The 18,147-nt window shown below is 41.5% G+C and overlaps 1 protein-coding gene across 1 annotated transcript in view; it reads right to left on the reverse strand.

Moving 5' to 3' along the window:
- The window catches only part of SBF2 (SET binding factor 2), a 553,147-nt gene that overhangs the window by 189,488 nt on the left and 345,512 nt on the right, over positions 1–18,147 (reverse strand). Inside the window, exon 14 of the mRNA XM_077818401.1 lies at positions 1,653–1,857. Within this exon, the coding sequence (XP_077674527.1) occupies positions 1,653–1,857 (205 nt within the window). The remainder of the gene's footprint in view (positions 1–1,652; positions 1,858–18,147) is intronic.

The following is an 18,147-nucleotide window of genomic DNA, read 5'->3' on the forward strand; positions in this document are numbered from 1 at the left end:
ACTCCAACCTGTAAAACTAAATTAATGGTATTAACATACTAATTGAGTTTGGATTTCAAGATCACTATCCTAACCAATATGGCATGAAAAAAGTGAATTCCATGACCCTGTCATTTATTTTCATTTTTACTGTACAGGGATGGAAATCACCGAGTTACATGAGTACAACTGTTTAATTATTTCAACTTATACGTCTTTTTAAAAAATTTCTGCCCTTCCTGACTCCTCGTCTTAATCTCTCTTCTTTGGTTTGTCCACACACACAGATTCATGCTGGAGGTGCTACCAGGCCAGTTGATAATAAATTTGTGTAGAACCTTTCCTTGGCTCCATCTCACAATGCTAACCATACTTTTTTTTTTTTACACTCACCAAACTCAGTATGACAGAAACACTTCAAATTTCTGTTTGTAATTTCACTTTCCTAAAGTTATACTCTCTCTGACAACCTCTTTGTTATGCAGATTTGCATCTTTGTTTTGCCTTGCTGCAAAAGTGTACAACCATATCTGTTATCTCTCCTAAGTTTTAAATCCAACAAACTGCAATGGCTAATTAAAACAGGTCTTATTTTTTAGTCTGCTGTAGGTTAAGCAACTGCATAGTTCCATATTTGCCTGGTTTTTAAAAAAACAGAACGATTTATTAAATAAATTGATAGTTCACTATCTATTACTTCTGTCATCATGTACACTGAAACAAGTGTAGGCAGACACTCAAGTCTTGCATGAAACCTGATGTATTGCATCCTTCTACTAAAACAAAGGGGGTAATTCATCATTTTCACATGAGGATTCTTACACTCAAATATGTGCAAATCAATGAACCCTGACAAATTTCAGATTTTTCTGTTGACAGTCCAATGAACATTGTGTATATTGTGCTAAGAACCACCCTTTTAAATAAACTGATTAAATAATATATGGTTCCTTAAAGTAGAGGAACCTAGAGCTGTTTCAAAGGATTTACAAAACTGGATCCTCCATAACAAAAATCCTCAGAAGAATCAAGTATTTAAAGGATCTTATGACTTGAAAAGCAAGTTTACAACTCAGTTCTCCTATCTAGACTAGGATTTGCTGAATTCTAGAGATTATTTGATAGAAGATCTAGCGTTCTCTTGCTCTCTCTCTTTCCCTCCACCTTCCCCCCATCAAAAATAGAGAGAACGCCACGGATGTGAGAGCAGAATATACCCTCCACATTCCCTCCCACCATACATACACATAAAATGAGCTACTATGTGTGCTGACATAGCCAACATGAGGAAGGGGAATTAATATTAAAAAGGTGTACACTGGAAAATCTACAGTTCAATCAGATAAAGGCAAGTTCCTCATTTCTTTGGTAAACTTTTTATTTGCATTTGTTCTGAGAAAGTTTATAATACCTAGCTCTTATAAAAAAGGTATTGAAATGGAACATGGATTTTACATAAATTCTGAAACCAACCCACTATATAAGTGCTGAATTGGGAACAACAAATTTGATATATTAATGATATGTTCAATTCATTACGATAAGAATTCCCTTCTTGCCTTCCCCCATCTCTCAGGTAAACACCCCATTAAAACACGTTTTAACTAAAGTAGATGTTTCCACTCATGCTAATATGGACTCATAAATATATGGCAGATAACAATGCAACATACCAACAGGCGGACCAGGAGGAACCACACACTTTTTTTCTACCCGAGCAGCAGGTGGTACACTTTGGTTCTTAGCCAGGCCTTCTTGAATTAGTTCCTGAACCCGGCTGTCATTAATTTTGGGGAAAGGAAGGATATGAACTCGTAAATGGGATCCCTCAGTGGGCCGTGGAACTTTCTGGAATGCCATGTGAGGATTTGGATTCTCCTACAACCAAAAACCATAACATCTTATATTAAAATGGTTATTTTATATTAACACTTCATATAGAAGCAGCACAATATCTTGGAACACAGACGAATAAAGAGTAATCACTGAGTGGTCAACTCAATAGGTGAAGTTGGCAGGTGCTTCCTGCTACTGAAAAAGGCCTTAGTCTTTGTAACAGCACCAGAACATTTTAGCATTACAATAATCTTTGCACAATCACAAAAAATTCTTCTACATTTTGCAGGCATTGAATGTTTGCTTGTTGAAAAATCGTTAAGCCCAATTTCATGGACAATTTGTGTGTCCTTTATGCTTAAAGAATAAAAACTCTACATACTCAAAATGACACAGTAATGTTATGTTCCAAATTCTCATCAATCCAATCCCCTTAACTGTAACTTTTCCAACTTCACTTTTATAATTTTAAAGGATTTTATGAACTGTTTAATTCCTGGGTAAGCTCACATGATGTTGAAACAACAGAGAAATGTCACAGTATGCTCCTCAGCCACACAATTTACAAAATGAATTCTGTTGGCATTCAAAGCAACTCAGAGGAGAAAGGGAGAAAATGGAAATGATTGTTTAAATTAAGCCAGATAAACTTAACTTAGTGCATAACTGACACTTAGATGGTAGGTAACTGAAACAGCCTACCATTTCACTACTGGAAGGGTTAGAGGAGTGGTGTGATACACAGTCATTTCACTATGTTGAGTAGCTGAAATACATAAATGTCTCCAGGCACACAGACACCATAATAATGAACACAAAATAAGAATTTAATAGAGTAGCTTCTTAGTCATAGAGTAAGACTGCACAAAACCTTGTTCTATCTGTGTTAATTACAAGATACATAATTTTTGGAAGGAATTCAATTAGAATTTCATCCTCGGTATAAGTTTCAGGTTTCCTCTGCAGCACAACAGAGCAGTGATAGCATATTGAATCTTTCTGGAAATCCAAGGGATTTTCTGTTTGTCCAATCAAGTCTACATCATTATACCAAGAGCAAATGAAAGTGTTAAGTGATCTTCTGCATGACTAGTTACGTATATGTGGTGTATAATGGAATTCCCTCCTCTGAGCAAGATAAGAACAAGTGTACTCCTTGCACAGTCGGAGACACTTCAATCTCTCTGGTCACGCAATCACAGACATGAAGGTCGCTATCTTAAAACAAAAAAACTTTAAATCCAGACTCCAGCGAGAAACTGCTGAATTGGAATTCATTTGCAAATTGGATACTATTAATTTAGGCTTAAATAGAGACGGGGAGTGGCTAAGTCATTATGCAAGGTAGCCTATTTCCCCTTATTTTTTCCTACCCCGCCCCCCCAAGACATTCTGGTTAAACTTGGATTTAAACTTGGAGAGTGGTCAGTTTGGATGAGCTATTGCCAGCAGGAGAGTGAGTCTGTGTGTGTGTGTGTGTGTGTGTGTGTCTCTCTCTCTCTCTCCCCGGGAAAAAAAAAGGGGGGGGGGGGTGAGAAAGCCTGGATTTGTGCTGGACATGGCCCACCTTGATTACCATGCACATTGTAGGGAGAGTGGTCACTTTGGATGAGCTATTACCAGCAGGATAGTGAGTTTATGTGTGTGTTTTTTGGAGGGGGGTGAGGGGGTGAGAGAACCTGGATTTGTGCAGGAAATGGCCCACCTTGATTATCATGCACATTATGTAGAGAGTTGTCACTTTGGATGGGCTATTACCAGCAGGAGAGTGAGTTTGGGGGTGGAGGGTGAGAAAACCTGGATTTGTGCTGGAAATGGCCCAACTTGATGATCACTTTAGATAAGCTATTACCAGCAGGACAGTGGGGTGGGAGGAGGTATTGTTTCATGATCTCTGTGTGCATATAAAGTCTGCTGCAGTTTCCACGGTATGCATCCGATGAAGTGAGCTGTAGCTCACGAAAGCTCATGCTCAAATAAATTGGTTAGTCTCTAAGGTGCCACAAGTACTCCTTTTCTTTTTGCGAATACAGACTAACACGGCTGTTACTCTGAAACCTGTCATTATGCAAGGCACTGCATTTAGCCGTATGGAGTGGAAATCTATCAACTGCATGAAAAAACTTGTACAGATACAGACAGACATCATCTTCCTTTCCAAATGCAAACAGATGGACATCGTACCAAAAGGACTGAAGGTAAAAAATCCATTACAATCTACATACCACACAGACTATGCTGACAGCTTGTGCCACACGCTCTCTAAGAAACTGCGGAATCACCTGATCAACATCCTCTACAGCAAACAGGGAAAGATTAAGCATGAGCTCTCAAAAATGGATACTCTCATAAAAAACCAACCTTTCACACAAACTTCCTCGTGGCTGGATTTTACTAAAACTAGACAAGCCATTTACAACGCACACGTTGCTTCTCTACAAAAGAAAAAGGACACTAAACTTTCTAAACTACTACATGCTACAAGGGGCCACAGCAATGGTTCCCTCAACCCACCTAGCAATATTGTTAACCTATCCAACTATACTCTCAGCCCAGCAGAAGCAGCTGTCCTATCTCGGGGCCTCTCCTTCTGCCCCTCTACCCCCACGAACATGATACAGTTCTGTGGTGACCTAGAATCCTATTTTCGACGTCTCCGACTCAAGGAATATTTCCAAAATACCTCTGAACAACATACTAATCCACAGAGGCCTCCCTACCAACACTACAGAAAGAAGGATTCTAGGTGGACTCCTTCTGAAGGTCGAAACAGCAGACTGGACTTCTACATAGAGTGCTTCCGCCGACGTGCACGGGCTGAAATTGTGGAAAAGCAGCATCACTTGCCCCATAACCTCAGCCATGCGGAACGCAATGCCATCCACAGCCTCAGAAACAACTCTGACATCATAATCAAAAAGGCTGACAAAGGAGGTGCTGTTGTCATCATGAATAGGTCGGAATATGAACAAGAGGCTGCTCGGCAGCTCTCCAACACCAGTTTCTACAAGCCATTACCCTCTGATCCCACTGAGAGTTACCAAAAGCAACTACAGTATTTGCTCAAGAAACTCCCTGAAAAAGCACAAGATCAAATCCGCACAGACACACCCCTGGAACCCCGACCTGGGATATTCTATCTACTACCCAAGATCCATAAACCTGGAAATCCTGGATGCCCCATCATCTCAGGCATTGGCACCCTGACAGCAGGATGGTCTGGCTATGTAGACTCCCTCCTCAGGCCCTATGCTACCAGCACTCCCAGCTACCTTCGAGACACCACTGACTTCCTGAGGAAACTTCAATCCATCGGTGATCTTCCTGATAACACCATCCTGGCCACTATGGATGTAGAAGCCCTCTACACCAACATTCCACACAAAGATGGACTACAAGCCGTCAAGAACACTATCCCCGATAATGTCACGGCTAACCTGGTGGCTGAACTTTGTGACTTTGTCCTTACCCATAACTATTTTACATTTGGGGACAATGTATACCTTCAGATCAGCGGCACTGCTATGGGTACCCGCATGGCCCCACAGTATGCCAACATTTTTATGGCTGATTTAGAACAACGCTTCCTCAGCTCTCATCCCCTAAAGCCCCTACTCTACTTGCGCTATATTGATGACATCTTCATCATCTGGATCCATGGAAAAGAAGCCCTTGAGAAATTCCACCATGATTTCAACAACTTCCATCCCACCATTAACCTCAGCCTGGTCCAGTCCACACAAGAGATCCACTTCCTGGACACTACCATGCTAATAAACAATGGTCACATAAACACCACCCTATACCGGAAACCTACTGACCGCTATTCCTACCTACATGCCTCCGGCTTTCACCCTGACCACACCACATGATCCATCGTCTACAGCCAAGCTCTGCGATACAACCACATTTGCTCCAACCCCTCAGACAGAGACAAACACCTACAAGATCTCTGTCAAGCTTTCTTACAACTACAAAACCCACCTGCGGAAGTGAAGAAACAGATTGATAGAGCCAGAAGAGTTCCCAGAAGTCACCTACTACAGGACAGGCCTAACAAAGAAAATAACAGAACGCCACTAGCCGTCACCTGCAGCCCCCAACTAAAACCCCTCCAACGCATTATTAAGGATCTACAACCTATCCTGAAGGATGACCCAACACTCTCACAAATCTTGGGAGACAGGCCAGTCCTTGCCTACAGACAGCCCCGCAACCTGAAGCAAATACTCACCAACAACCACATACCACACAACAGAACTATAACCCAGGAACTTATCCTTCCAACAAAGCCCGTTGCCAACTGTGCCCACATATCTATTCAGGGGACACCATCACAGGGCCTAATAACATCAGCCACACTATCAGAGGCTCGTTCACCTGCACATCCACCAATGTGATATATGCCATCATGTGCCAGCAATGCCCCTCTGCCATGTACATTGGTCAAACTGGACAGTCTCTATGTAAAAGAATAAATGGACACAAATCAGATGTCAAGAATTATAACATTCATAAACCAGTCAGAGAACACTTCAATCTCTCTGGTCACGCAATCACAGACATGAAGGTCGCTATCTTAAAACAAAAAAACTTCAAATCTAGACTCCAGCGAGAAACTGCTGAATTGGAATTCATTTGCAAATTGGATACTGTTAATTTAGGCTTAAATAGAGACTGGGAGTGGCTAAGCCATCATGCAAGGTAGCCTATTTCCCCTTGTTTTTTCCTACCCCCCCCCGCAGACGTTCTGGTTAAACTTGGATTTAAACTTGGAGAGTGGTCAGTTTGGATGAGCTATTGCCAGCAGGAGAGTGAGTCTGTGTGTGTGTGTGTGTGTGTCCCCGGGAAAAAAAAAAGGGGGGGCGGTGAAAAAGCCTGGATTTGTGCTGGACATGGCCCACCTTGATTATCATGCACATTGTAGGGAGAGTGGTCACTTTGGATGAGCTATTACCAGCAGGATAGTGAGTTTGTGTGTGTGTTTTTTGGAGGGGGGTGAGGGGGTGAGAGAACCTGGATTTGTGCAGGAAATGGCCCACCTTGATTATCATGCACATTGTGTAGAGAGTTGTCACTTTGGATGGGCTATTACCAGCAGAAGAGTGAGTTTGTGTGTGAGGGGGTGGAGGGTGAGAAAACCTGGATTTGTGCTGGAAATGGCCCAACTTGATGATCACTTTAGATAAGCTATTATCAGCAGGACAGTGGGGTGGGAGGAGGTATTGATTCATGATCTCTGTGTGTATATAAAGTCTGCTGCAGTTTCCACGGTATGCATCCGATGAAGTGAGCTGTAGCTCACGAAAGCTCATGCTCAGATAAATTGGTTAGCCTCTAAGGTGCCACAAGTACTCCTTTTCTTTTTGTAGAGTAGTGTCTGTGGCAGACAATATATAAATTAGAGAGTTAGAAAGGGGAGTGCTTTAGGAACATCAATATGAAGACTTTGATAAGAGAGTTCTTTTGGTCTATGGTACAAAACTATCTGGTTTCCGACCATTATGTTGCAGAGACTGGATTTTCCTTGCTTCTTTCATGCCCAGGTTTTGCAGAGTTTCTCTATACAGTCAGGAGAAGGAGTATTTCAAGAGCACAATATATAAATATAAAATTTACATAGTGAAAATGCAGTTTTGTGTAACACACTTCACCAGGTTTCCATCAGTGGGCATGTCTCTGGAGCTACTAAACTCTTATCTGCAGAGAAGCTCAATATGGCTCTACAGCTCACTGTATGCATTAGACACAACTTGAAGGAGATGGACAAAAAATCAACTAGAAGAAAAGAAGGGCCAAAACCACAGTAGCAAAACAGATATGTAACAGGGAATTGGGACATAGGGTCTTTGAATCAGAGAAATGGAAAAGTTTAGAGGTCATCTTGTATGCAGTATAATTGTAGCCATATGAGTCGCAGCATATTAGAGACACAAGGTGAGTGAGGTAATATTTTTTATTGGACTATTTTGGACAATCTTGTCTCTCTCACCAACAGAAGTTGGTCCAATAAAAGATATTATCTCACCCTCCTTGTCTCTCTAGAGGTCATCTTGTCTATTCAATGGAAATTAACGTAGTATGGTTCCCTAAAGAATATTTTCCAAGGTTTTTGCTTTTTTCAGTTTTAAATAACTCAAGAGATTAGGACTTTCATTACGTCCTTTCGGAAGGCTATTTCACAGTGTAACAGCTATTACCATTAACAAATATTTTGTGATATTCACCCTAAATTTTCCTCTCCTCATATTTTTACATTACTCTTATAGTTACTTATTTAACCATTTTTTGCTTACAAAAGTGCCTGAAGTTTCTGAGCATTGTACAAAGTGTTAAGAAGACATTTGTACTGTTGCAAAACTATGGGATTCCCATCACTAAAATCAACCTTAATTAAGCAAAAGCATGGAAGAAGAGAGAGAGGCCTTACATCATGCCTTAAAAATGTACAGACCCTAGTTCTGATGGGGGAGAAACCAAATTCTACATATTAAGAATGTCCTGGGGAGAGAGACTATCTCCCTTATGCCTCCAATATAGATATGGCAAAGAACCTTAAAATCCCTCTAGGCTGAAATCAGACTTGGATTGTGATTTTTACCACTGGAGCTCTCATCTTCATCCCAGATGGTTCATCTTTTGCAGATAATTTGGATATAAAAACCAACTTTGAGGATGACATATAGGGAGAGAACTCTGAGGATACTGATAGGCATGGACATCAGCTGTAACATATTTACACTTAGAAAACTAGATAGTACCATCAGGTCATTCAATCTTCCTGAGTAGACCAGTAAAATAAGTCTTCTCCCATGATAGGGGCAAAAGTATGTTTTACTGTCAAACAGAAGAAGTTGATTGGACCATATCAGGACACTTTTCAACCTTCTAAAAACTCAGTTCAAAACCAATATCTAAAGAATATGCCACCTATACGGATAGAGCCCCAATCTGGATGGGAAAGGCAAATATCAGACATATGATCTTGAGTCAACCCAGTACAGCCATTGTCTGCATGGATGCCAAAATCATTTAAAACAGTTAGCCGGGGTAGGTCCATGAAACTAAGTGAAACAAAAGCTATGCAGTACAACATGGTGACCTTGACCACCTCCTCTGCCCCTCACTAACCAATTACTCTCTGAGCCTTGGTATTTACAAATATCAGTAAATGTCTACCACACAATCTATAAGGAAAGCTTAAAAAAACTAGGTGTGAGAAAAGAAGACTATAGGGGGACAGCCTTCAAATGTGTTAAGGACTGTTAATAAAGAGGACAGTGATCAATTATTCTTCAAGTCCACTGAAGGTAGGACAATCTGCAGCAAGGGAGATTTATGTTCGATATTAGAAAAAACTTTCTAACTATAAGAATAGTTAAATTCTGGAATAGGTAACACCAAGGGAGATTATGTAATCTCCATTGCTACAGGTTTTTAAGAACAGGTTGGACAAACAATTGTCAGGGATGAACTAGGTATACTCCTTCCTGCATAAGCATGTAGGGATGGACTAAAAGACTTCTCAAGGTTGCTTCCAGCCCTACATTTCTAGGATTGCATATGCCTCATGCCTTAGCGGTCACCAAGTCAAAGTCCTAGAAAAGACATCATGTGTCAACTCCTTTTGAAACAGAGAGGATAAAGAGTACCAAGACCAATGACAGCCCTTCAACCAATGGACTGTGATGAAATTAAAATTATTTTAAAGCATAAGCTATAAAAGTAATTAATTTAATTAGTAAACATGCTTCAAAACAATATTATTTCAAAATTGTGTTAGAGCTTTTTATGGAACACTGCAACTTAAAAATAAAACGTCTACAGTTCTTAATCCTAAAAACCTTTTAAGTTTTTCCCACCCTTGATCTGAAATGCTTTGATCTAAGTATTATTTGTCAAGCAAAACTAGTTTAAAGTATAACAAATTCATTCTCTCCATCTGAAGAAAATGGAAATTGGCCTAATCTTTAAACATTAATTTGGATACTATGTATGGTCCTTAAAGCAGCTCAGCTGAAACATCACTGGGGCTCAAGTGATTTTATTTTTATACAAAATGTATCTAAATCTTCCCTCAGTTTTATAAGCAACACTTGTAGGGATGGTGATATGATATTAAGAAAAATTTGGTGAAACTAAGATTTGCAACCCTGGCTCAATGCAAATGTTAATATTTTTGTATTAATAGTTTTTGCCTGGGTAAAAAGCCTTGTGCTAATATAAATGCATTTAGACTGATGTGGAGCATTATGTATAGCTGTGAAGATTTCTGAATATACTCAATCCCTGAAAAGAATTTTAAATTATTCAGGAATGCTGGACTCAGAAAAGGTAGTTAAAGACATGCCAATTCACATCCATTCATATTTCATTCACCATTCTGTTGTCTTTATTACTTACTTTTCAGTCCAGAAAACCCATTTGCCCCCCACCGCAAATTGTAAGGAAGAGATCGTTTCTGAGTAAAAAAGAAAAACCTGTGCAACCTTATGTTCAGAACAGGGCAGAACACTGATTTATCTGTTCCATTAGAATGATCTCTACATTAGCTGCTATGTAATCAGTATGTAATCAGTATGAGGCTGGCCTCAGTCTCAATACTTATGTGCTGTGCTGCAGCGGAATCATGTACTAGGCTTCTATAACTGCTCTGTCTACTCAGGATATCTGGTTGGTTGCTGTAGCTCTGTAGGCTGTCTTGGGATCTCTCCGTACCACTATCAGTGCTGTCTCTTACATGCAGACTTGTGTGTTCTGCCTCTGGAGTGAGGTTTCTACTCTTAGTAAATGTAGCAGAACCCTACTTTTTTCAGGAAGACTTCTCCCATGGTTGGTATTAATAGCATTGTATCAGGTGCTGTGCAAACACAAAGAGCTTGAGGTTTACATATAAGACAAGAGAGAACTGGTGGATACACCAAACAAACATGGGAGCACAAGGTAGCAACAAGACAATATTACTGAGAAAGAGAAGAGCAGTCAAAATGTACCAGTTGCCTAATTACTAACAAATTCTTTGTATGCATCACAGCAGAGGAGAATTTTAAGATGGGATATGAAAGAGGGCAATGAGCTGACTTTATGAGTGTTTCAGAGGAGCTCCTTCCATGCATGGGGTAGCAGAAGAGAGAGTGTAAAATGCTTGTTTTAAAATTTAAGAAATTGGCAACGAAGGCTGGAATCATTAGCAGAACAGAGATGGGAACTGATATCTCGATAGTGTACACAAAATAACTGGTGATACGAGGAATAAGCCATGAAGGACTTAAAAATGAAAATGACTACTCTGTGTTTCATACGGTGGAAAAGGGGGAGCCATTGTAGGGATGCAAGAGAGGTGTGGAATGGTTGAAGTGATGAACCATGAAAATGAAGTTTACAGCTGCGTTTTAAATGGATACAAACTGTACAAAATTGCATTTCTCATGGTCAGAGATGACAATGTTGCAGTCGTCAAGATGAGAAATGTGGAGGGTCTGGAGAGAGATTCAGCTACGTGGACAGAAAGGAAAGGCCACTATTACATCCCTAGCTGAGTCCCCCTGTCAGTGGATGGTCACCAGTCAGCTTTAATGAGCCTAACCCTTGGATCGCCTGTGCTTTCAAGCCACTTGGGTCTGTGTAGCCTCAGGGGATAAGAGGGAAGGTCCTCTCATGGATCATTAAAAGATAGGACAGAAAGATAAGAATGAAAGGTCAGTTTTCACCATGGAGAGAGGTTCCCCAAAGATCTATACTGGGACCAGTGCTGTTCAACAGATTCATAAATGATCTGGAAAAAGGGGTAAATAGTGAGGTGGTAAAGTTTACAGACGATATTAAATTACTCAAGATAGTTAAGTCCAAAGCTGACTGCAAAGGGTTACAAAGGGATCTCATAAAACTGGGTGACTGGGCAACAAAATGGCAGATGAAATTCAACATTGGTAAATACAAAATAATGCACACTGGAAAATCTAAACCCAACTATATTCCTTAAAGAATTAGAGCCAAATTCTACCCTGATTTCTGATATACAATCTCATTGAGTCTAGTGGTGTTGAATGGGGCATGAGGAAAGAATCTGACCCTTTGTAGGGAAAATAGTAAAATTCAGCCTTTAGCTTTATTGAGACAAATTCTCAATGAAATCAAACTAGGGAGTACTGGGCAATCCTGAGATGTCTAGAAGGTAATAAGCAATAACACGGAGCATATATACTCTATAGGGGTATTCTAGCCAAATCCTAATCTCTTAGATACTTCCAAGGGAGGTTATTTATACTTACTATGTCAGCAGGAAAGTCAACAGACAAATTATACCCCGTATCATTTTTTCAGAAGATGCCAGTGTATTTCATATTATATTAGAACAACATGTGTGTCATGTTATAACTCTGGTAAAGAAATGTTAAGAGAACATCATCATGAGGTCAGCCTTTAAAAATGGTAAATTTTCACTTTTCCAGCCAAGTTTATCAAACTTGGCTGCCTTGAAAGTATTGTTCCAGTGTAGTATCATTAGTCTTTCATTCCCATAGTCTTCTACAATTACCATGACAGAGGAGGTCCTGTTAAAAGCTGCTGCAAAAAGTTTAAAAAAACAAAGAAGCGGAACTGGATGGCTATGAAGTTGGGAAGTGTGATATCCAGTTCAGTTTTTCACCTCTTAGGCACTAGTTTTAAATCCATCCGAGATAAGTAGTAACCAAATGTCAACACAAGCTGATGGCTGCTTATGTATTTCATTTTATGAAAGATATATGAAGGTTCTTCTGTTCTCTGGGTAGAGAAATTCCATCTGTAAAGTCTGTCAATCCAGCATCAGACTAAATGATTGAAGGTCCTCTTAGCTAGCACTTTAATCCTTTAGCATGCACCTTGAAAAATTACATCTGAGAAGGCTTTTCAAGCCGTAGGTTTTGATATTATGCAATGTGGAAAATCAATGCCAGTGATTAATCTACTAATGCGGATTCTCTGTTTCTAAAAAATAAGTCTTGAATAGCATCTGCATGCTGATAAATGTAGATAATGTGCAGCACTTATTCGGTAGAAAAATGTTTCCATCTTTCTGTCTACCAAAAATCAAATAATCAAGATTCACATTATGACCCCCCACACTTAAATTATGGGGAAAATCAGCCTTATACTACACAAATTCCTCAGAATAAGTGCCTGTATTATGCCATTCCAGGTGTGAAATCATTAGGAATGTAAGTCTAAACTGATCTACCTCACTACATAAAAATAGTGGGGAACAGTTGTCAAATTAATCCCTTCAATGCCTTGGGAGGTTCAGAGTGATTATACCAGGGAACCCTTTGTGTAACTTTCGGAATGTATGTTGTGCACCATGATGCTTTCTATTTAAATAGATTCAGATTTTAAAATATGTGGCTGTATGCATGACAGCCTGAGGAATATCACTTAATTGTTAACTACAGTTTGTCACTGGTGGTAACTTTGTTTGAGTAATTTTATAAGGTCAGTGATTTAAAAATATTTATGCTCATAAATTAGACTAAAATGGATTATTGACACTCCCTTTTAAGAAATGTTAAAAGTATTGTCTAAATAGTCACATGCACTGAGGGCAGCGTTTCCCAAATGTGGCCACCAAGGCCGCATGCAGCCACCAGGGTTTTTTCTTGCGGCCACAGCCTCCTGGGTAGAGACTGGGAGGGGTGAAGGAGGGGGCAGCAAAGCTTTCACCCTTCCCTGGGGCCACCAGTAGGGGTTGGGCCCTGCCCCCCTCTGGAGCTACAAACACCAGAGGAGCAGGCAGCCTGTGTGAGTTCCCCTCTTTCCAAGGGGCAGTGGGGCTCGGACTTCCAGCTCCAGTCATGGGACTTCAGGTTCCAGCTGCAGGGCTTCGGGCTCCAATCCCTGGCCATGGGGCTTTGGGCTCCAGCCCCGGGCTCACCACCCTCCCCTCCATCGTCCATAGCCCCGCCTTCCCCAGCCCTCCATCGCCCTGGCCACAGCTGCCTCCCTACCCACCTCTCCATTCAGAGCTTGATTTGTCCCCGGGCTTACCAGGGCTGAGTAAGTCTGCTGTGAAAAGCGATATTAACAAACCTACAAATATCAGTTTTCACAGGAGCAGACTAGCAAGTCTAAAAAACAAACAAACTAGCAACCAAAAAAACAAGATAAACAACAAAAAAGAAAAGAACTTGCAAAGCACCTTATTTTGTTTCTATTCTGTTTAGGTCCAGTAAAGGATAGAGACAACTGTACATTATTTTTATTATTGAGTCTGAAAAAATCCCAACATAAATAAATTACAATGATTTGGACATGGATATGTGCATATTTATTTGTTTTTCCTAAAGTTAATTAAGTATTTTAAGAAAAATTGTCAGAGCGACCACCAGCAGGAGTTTGTGGCTGCAGTCTAAGGCCACCAAAAAATTTCTTGTGAGAACCCCTGGCTTTGGGCTTGTCTACACAGGGGTTTAAAAGAGGATCAAATCCGTGAGTGCAGTTTGAAAATGGTTTGCATACACACGACATAATCCATCACTGTGCACTCACTCCACATTTGCCAGGAACTCTGGAGTCCTCTTGCCAAATGGATTAGGTTTTGCTGCAAATTGAATTAGTGTGGTCTACTGCTCATGTGGACAAAACTGCTGCATACCACTTTTTCCCCATGTTTCCAACAGTGCCTTGCAAGTCAATCATTACTGACCTGCCTATCCACCAGTGTGCCTTCCCCTGACTCTGATGTCAAGTTCCCAGGACATCCCCTCCTCCCTCATAAAGGTTGGCAGAGAGCCAGAATTCACCCATTTGTTCCTGGATCCGAGCGTATCAGCATTCTTGTGATACAACCACAATAGCGCTCCAGAAGTCCCACGACATGCTGTGCCCAGCTGTTTGAAGCTGTGCTGGGACCCTGGATCTCATTGCTATCTGGGGAGAAGTGTTAGTGTAGAAAGCTCTTGTGGTCAGCTACCTGAATAAAAACCTTTTTATGGACATTGCCAAGCAAATGTCCAAGAGGGGCCATGACTGGGATGCCAACCAATGCCAGATAAAGATCAAGCAACTTGGGAGTAAGTACATTGAAAGGGGGGGACAAAAGGATACAATTCGGCAAGGGGCATGTGACCTCTCCATTTTATGATGAACTTGCACGATCCTACACAATTATAGCATAACCTGTCCAAGACACCATGTAGAGCCCGCTGGCCACACTTTCCTGCCCACTGTGGACAATCAGCAAGGCCTGCTGGAGGATGGGTGGGGAAGGATGGCAGAGAGGAGCTGTGCCCTGAGAGACAATGATCTTTTGGGGACTTAGGACCCTGACACTGGCCAGTTGGAAATGCAGCCACAATAATACCCTGCTGCAAAGTACCCCAATTCTTGCCCTGCATTGGCTGAGATCAGGTCCCAGCTAGAAACCCAGGCCAGAACTGAAGAGGCAGATTCTCTGGAAGTAACTTTGGAAGGGAAGTACCTATCCTTCCAATTTTTTTTACTATTATTGTGTTATATTGCTTTTCTACACTCTATTCCAAGTGCCCCATGGAGGTAGCCATTTCAGATGAACGTGAGCTAGGAGCCCTTCCAAATATCCAGCCCTTGTGCCTGCCCTCCCTCCCTCGGCCCACGCTGTTTGGCACACCCCCCACCAATATTTCCAGAATGGTGGCTGTTCCACATGAGCGACTGGCCTGTCTCATGCAAAAGCCATGACTATTGATAGTTTTCAAGACCGTGGCATAGAGGGCGCTTACTCATTTGCCTGTTTTCCTTTCCCATTCCCTTATCTGTCCTGCCTATTCGCCTGCCTGAAATGGCAGCTGGCAGCATGGCGCAGGTGCAGCCTCTGCCCCACCCTCCCTCCTGCAGCACATTCAAATAATGAAAAAATTATTTGTGCAAAGTGAAACAGTTTATTAAGACAATATTTAGAGGGAAAGAAGTTTGATTGTGTTCATAGTTTACATGGACATCACACGCCTGGTAAAGGTGCAAACAGAACTTTTCCCTGATGAGATTTAAATGTCCTGTAAGGTACATTCTACTTGACAATCATTGCAGGACTCTATCTATTTTTCTTTGCACTTTATGTCTGCAATGGAGATAAAGTAGAAGAACTTAAGACTGAGAAACTGCTCAATTTTGGTTCACACATTATAGGGAATGGCTGCATGCTCATCCCCCCAGTATAGCTCACAAGCCCTTCAACTCTTGCAGCACCTCTGTGAGGACCATCTTGGTGAGCAACTTCAATGCGTCTCTTTCTGGTCTGCCCTTTTGCTTTTTGAATAAGACTATTCTCTGCTTCCTAATCACCCACCTCTGTGTAATGTCATCAAGAGTCAGGGCAACCTAATGTGGATGCAGACGGGATTACTATCTGGCTTGGCCTCCCCGATGCCCTCCATAACCCCTCCAAACTCACAGATGCAACTCAAATGCACAAACAAAACTGCAAAACCAAAACTGGAGCATAATTCCACCCACTCCCCCCCATCCTCATCCCCCGCGCCACAGTGGCAAATTGCATATGCAGCAGACTGTAAAGTCACATACACATACTAAAAAAAAAAAAAAAAAAAAAGTCCTATCATGGCCTGTCTGGAACATGAACAATAAGTGACTGTTTTCCCCACACACACTACCGCAGCACCTGCAATAGCCAGACCACCAAGGACACAACCTCTATCTACTGTTGAGAGGCTAGCCAACCTAAGGGGGCAAAAAAGGAGACTCAGGAAGAGATGTTTGGTCAACTCATAGCAGAGTCCCAGAGAAAAACTGCACTGACTGAGAGGTGGAGGCAGTACATGATGATCCAGAAAGAGAAAGAAATGTAGCTCTCCTAGGAGATTGTGGCAGTAGCCAAGGAAAACAATTGCCATGGCCAAGGAGAGCATGGAAAAAGACAAGCAGATACAGAGGCAACTCATGGACATTTTACAGTAGCCAGTATTGTCCAGAGGCTGAAGGTCGTGCTCCTGCTAGACCAGCAAGCCATGTAGTCCCATAAACTGGGACCCAGCATGTCCTTCAGCCTCTGGACAATACTGGCTACTGGGACCAACAGCAACTCCTCCCCACACAACACATGTCCCAAACGCCATTCTCCACTCAGGTCCATTATCTGCCCACTAAGAACACTGGCTCCTGGGAGCCAGCATTTTTGAGCCTTGCAATATACATGAAAATTTTGAGCCATAGCACTCAACCCCAGTACCCTGCATACAGGAGGAGGCAGAGGGAACATGAGCCTGCAATTTTAAACCCTTCTTCCAACCTTGTTATTTTTCCAGTTTGAATTGTTTGGTTTGCGCTGTTGTTTTATATAAAAGTTTTCTTTTTGATGGTTAGTCAGTTAACTGTTGTGGTAAATGTATGTTCAAATAAAAAGGTGTTATTTATCCATCAGTTCAATTAAACCTTTATTTTTGGCTTTGTTACTGTTGTTTCTAATAAAAATAATTAAAAATCCATTTTGGTCCATCATGACATGTAATACACAAAATCCTTTAAGTAAAGCTAAAATAATTAATTTGGTTTTACAGAAGTAGATAGGCAAGTCCCCTCTTCCATCACCATAAACAATATTGCACTACCCACAGCTATCCCAACCTGCCTCCGTAGATTAGCAGCTGAACGTCCACATGTTGTCAACCTCAAGACACAAAATATGAACAAAAGGCATCCCTGACAATATTCCACTGGGTGTTCGTGTTCTCTACGGGATGCCTGGCTGCTTGCTTGAACCACCAAGTAAGTCTCTGCAACTCCACATACCACCCATTGCTAAGACTATCATCCTTGGTCTCACAGATATTGTGCAGAACACAACATGCAGCTATAATGGTTAGGGGATTTTTTTTCCTGATACTTCCATATAATTCCATAAGCAGTACTATCTGCATTTCAAATGACCAAACACACACTCAACCACCAAGTGGCCTGTGGATGGCTTCATTAACCAGGGAATCAGAGGAAAAGTGGGGTCTCCCTGAATAACTGGCCCAACCTCCATGGCATTAATGCAGAATGAATGTCTCCCACCATTTTACATAGGTTGGCAGGGCCCAGAAATGGTGCTGACACTTGAACCGATCCTTTGGTTCCAACAACTCAGCATCTGCAGCTTGCTGCAACAGTTTTCCAGTGTTGTTCTGTTGCTGGAGGAGCCAGTGATGCTGCATTGAATATTCTCCTGGACCCGCAGCATCTGCTCGATGGTGTGGCAAGGAAAGTCCAGTGCTGAATGTGTCTGGGTTTGAATGCTGTAATGCAGTCCAAGCAGCCTCTGTGTATTCACGCTTGCCACGATAGTGGAGCTGAGCATTAGTGAGTCCATGCTGGCAGACA

This window comes from Eretmochelys imbricata, chromosome 6, assembly GCF_965152235.1.
Source record: "Eretmochelys imbricata isolate rEreImb1 chromosome 6, rEreImb1.hap1, whole genome shotgun sequence".
Classification (NCBI taxonomy): domain Eukaryota; kingdom Metazoa; phylum Chordata; order Testudines; family Cheloniidae; genus Eretmochelys; species Eretmochelys imbricata.